General features: G+C 44.2%; 1 protein-coding gene across 1 annotated transcript; it reads left to right on the top strand.

Annotated features, from left to right (window-relative positions):
* The first annotated feature begins 1,491 nt into the window (after positions 1-1,491).
* On the top strand, positions 1,492-2,887 carry LOC123185555 (putative F-box protein At5g15660). The gene has a single exon (XM_044597417.1). The coding sequence runs from the start codon at positions 1,492-1,494 to the stop codon at positions 2,677-2,679; it is 1,188 nt and encodes a 395-aa protein (XP_044453352.1). The 3' UTR covers positions 2,680-2,887.
* Positions 2,888-3,858: the final 971 nt, after the last annotated feature.

Genomic DNA, 3,858 nt, shown 5'->3' with positions numbered 1-3,858 from the left:
AGTGCTAGTACCCGTGGTAATGAGACTTGCGGAGTATCTTTATACTCACCCTTGCAACAATAACTCGAAGAGTACTTCTACAATTGGGATGCAGATTCCAGATGCTATTATGTTGACTTCGATGACGTCGACGAGTAGAATAGTGGATTCCGGACGGTAGCTTGGAACCCAACGAGGGATCGCATGTTTTATCTTCCATCCTCTTAGGCACATATTGGATCTTTTTTTACTTTACTCATGCTATCTTCAGATGTGGTAATGTAATGTTGGACCGACTTGTCTCTAATTGTAACAAATTAGGATTTTTCACAATTTTATTGCCCTATTTATATTTATATGTTGCATCATATGTGGTGGTGCTATTATGATATTCAATTTGTAGAGTCCGCATCATATGACAATGCTTGTACTCCCTCCGGTCCTTTTTACTCCGCGTATTAGAATTTGTCAGTCAAACATTGCAATGTTTGACCAAATTTATATTAAAGAATATCAATATCTACAATACTAAATATATATAATATGAAACTACATTTCGTAACGAATCTAACAATAATGATTAGGCACTGTGAATGTTGATAGTTTTTCTATATATATGGTAAAAGTAGAGGTACTTTGACTTTGAACAAAACTTATATGCAGACTAAAAATGACCGGAGGGAGTATGTTATGAAGCGGAAAAAAATTATATGAGACTAGGTCTCACGGTTAGCAGGTGAGACCCGCCCTGATGGATGACACGTGGCATTCACAAATTACAAAGCATCTAATCTGCCCCTCCCCCCTCCCTGATTTTAAGTGGGGGATGTGATAGATGCTTTGTGATTTGTGAATGTCATGTGTCATCCATCAGGATGGGTCTCGCGTGAGACCTGATCTCATAGAATTCTTTTCCATTATGAAGCTATGTGTTACAACGGTACTATATGTGTTTCTATTCCAAATACAAACTGTAAGGTCTATATTTAGAATAATAATGCATATAAGGACTTACAGGAGACACGGTGACATGTTCCTTTTTACAGGTTCAAATATGAATCACATACGGAGCAAAATGAGTGAATCTACACTATAAAATATGTCTATATACATCTGTATGCAGCCCTTATTAAAATCTCTAAAAGGACATGTATTTAAAATGGAGGGTAAGTTAACGTACTATATTTAGTAAGGAATTAATAAATTCAATTAATAATACTGATTATATAATCTTCACTGTTATATATGGAAGAAAATAATATGCAGCTAATGCACAATGATGAGCAAGATAACAAGCAAAATTATTGATAATGACTATACAATCTTAATTTGCTTCCAATTATATACTCTCGGTAGGTGTGTTATAAAAACAAAAATACATGTGCTGTAGCATTAAGTGGCTTCCGGGTTAAAGAATTGCCACTGAACCAAATCGGGAAGTGAAATATCGTCTATATATACTCCGTAGTCCGTACTGCTTCAGCACGCCTACTCAAACAGACGGACACCAAGATGGATCCTCTGGTCACCCTCCCCAACGACCTAATTTTCATGGAAGTCTTGGTGCGACTGCCCGTGAAATGCCTTGCGAGCTGCAAATTCGTCAGCCCCTACTGGCGCGCCCTCATAGAGTGCGGCGACTTCGTCAGCCACCACCGCAACCGTTCGAGAGCGAGTCGGCCGTCCATTCTCGTCATCCCCCGCAAGAATGGCATCGAAGACGAAGAAGAGTTCTCCGACGACATCAGCTTCTACCGCCTCGCGCCGGGACAGGCGCCCGACACCTTCGAGGACGAGGCAGAGCTGATGCTGGAGAAGGCGTGCCCACCCGAAGCGGAAGGCATCACGAACGTGATCTACCCCATGCACTGCGACGGCCTGGTCGCCATCGCGACCGGCACGGACCAGGTATTCCTGTGCAACCCAGCCACCAAGGAGTTCGTCGCGCTGCCGCTCGGCACCCCGGACGTCGACATCCACCGCATGAGGCCTCCATCGGCAGCCATCGGCTACGACCAGTGGAAGAACCAGTACGTCGTCGCCAGGTACTTCTACCGGCGCCGGTGCTACAAGAAGCCCAGCGGCAAGCTTGACTACGACATCGGGCACGAGGTATTCACGCTCGGGAATAACTCCTGGTCCTGGGAAGCCACCGCCGACCCTCCTCACGCTATCGGTGACACGCCACCGGTGTGCACGCGAGATGCCATCTACTGGGGGTGCGACGGCAGCGAAGACCCCCGGCCGAGCTCGCTGATGCGGTTTAGCCTGCGCTACAGGACGTTCGACTTGGTTCCATGCCCTCCTCGTTTCGCCTACAACTCCGGCATCGAGCATCTGGCAGATCTGGGCGGCAAGCTGTGCCACGTCAACATTGCGACCTCGGAGACGGCCTTTGACGTGTGGCAGCTGGCGGACGACGGGACACTGTGGTTGCCGCGCTGCCGGATTGATCCAGATGATGTTAGTTTCGGCTCCGATGCCTTCTTGCCACTTTTGGCCGCCGGTGGCAGGATGCTGACGATGGTGTCCGACGTCGACCAGAGGTTGTACTGGTGCGATGAGAGGAGCGGAGATGTTGAAAAGGTGATGGACCTGGAAGATATCGATTTGGAGGGATGGGACGACTCAAACTACTGCATTCACCACGTCGTCCCTTATAGGGAGAGTCTCATCTCCATCAGGAACTATATGGTGTAATGCTGCTAGTCTTATCTTTTTTAATTTCATGTTTTGTTCATTAGTAGCTAGGTTCAGCATACAATAAAGGGTTTGAGTGATATCAGGTTTTTGTCCCATAGTTTGTGTCTGAAGCAGGCACAAGTCAGTGGGTTTCCTGATATTGCTCCGAGCTCGCTACTTCTCTTTCCCCGCATCCTGTTCTTCCAGATACCAAAAATACTTTGTATTTCCGTTATGAGAGTAATGGAAAGGGGTAGCCCGGCTCGAATAAAATAAAAATTAAAGGTTTTGAGTAATGGTATGTGCAACTAGCAATAATATGAGTAGAGTCCAAAATCTTAGGTAGTAGTGTAATTTTCTCTAAAACTGGGCTAGAATATCGAGCATGAATTGTAAAAATATACATGCATGTGCAACGTCCATAAAAGAGAAGTGCTTTGGTACCCTTACCCCCCAATCCAAAAATATTGAAAAGGTTTCTTATTTTTGTTCACCCAGTCAAGAGATTAATTCTCTGAATTACTCGGTAATTAATTAATTAGAAACTATTCCTAAACCATTTTGTATTTCTAACTCTCAATTGACTCGCCTCCGCCCCTCGTCGAGATTTTGCTCTTCCCTTTCAGGCTCGAGCAAATTCCCTCACGTCCGACCATACCGCCGCTCCCTGCCTGCTCCTTTTTAATCCAAGGGTAAGTTATGATCTTAACCATAGATCTGCTTTGAAAATTCTAAACATTTTAAAGGGGTTGCCCAAGCACGCCTCCCATAAAAACTCAAGTGTGTCTTCACAATAAAATTTTCCATTCATCATGGTAAGAAAATGGCTTGACTGTGAGCTATCGTTTTGAATTACCGGACGCATTTTGTGACCCCCTTATTCTGGTATAGTTTTATTAGCTTAGTGACAAGACAACATGTGTACTCTCTCCATCCATCTGGAAAATTAAAGTCGGCGTTAAAATTGGAGTGACCAGATGAGATTGTACCAAATTATAGAAGAAAAACGCGACAGTTTCATCGTGACTCATCAATAGAATTCCGCTAGGAAATCCGAATTTTTTAATTGGCAGACAAATTACGGTTGCATTATTTTGGTATGATTTTATAATCTTAGCGGCCATATGAGTTACTCCATCCATCGATCTAGATAAGGCTGCGATAATAAGGAGTAACCCTGAGGAGAACCGATCGTTG

Source organism: Triticum aestivum, chromosome 2A (assembly GCF_018294505.1).
Source record: "Triticum aestivum cultivar Chinese Spring chromosome 2A, IWGSC CS RefSeq v2.1, whole genome shotgun sequence".
Taxonomy (NCBI): Eukaryota; Viridiplantae; Streptophyta; class Magnoliopsida; order Poales; family Poaceae; genus Triticum; species Triticum aestivum.
The sequence above is the reverse complement of the archived record's forward strand: the minus strand, read 5'-3'. Positions and strand labels throughout refer to the sequence as shown.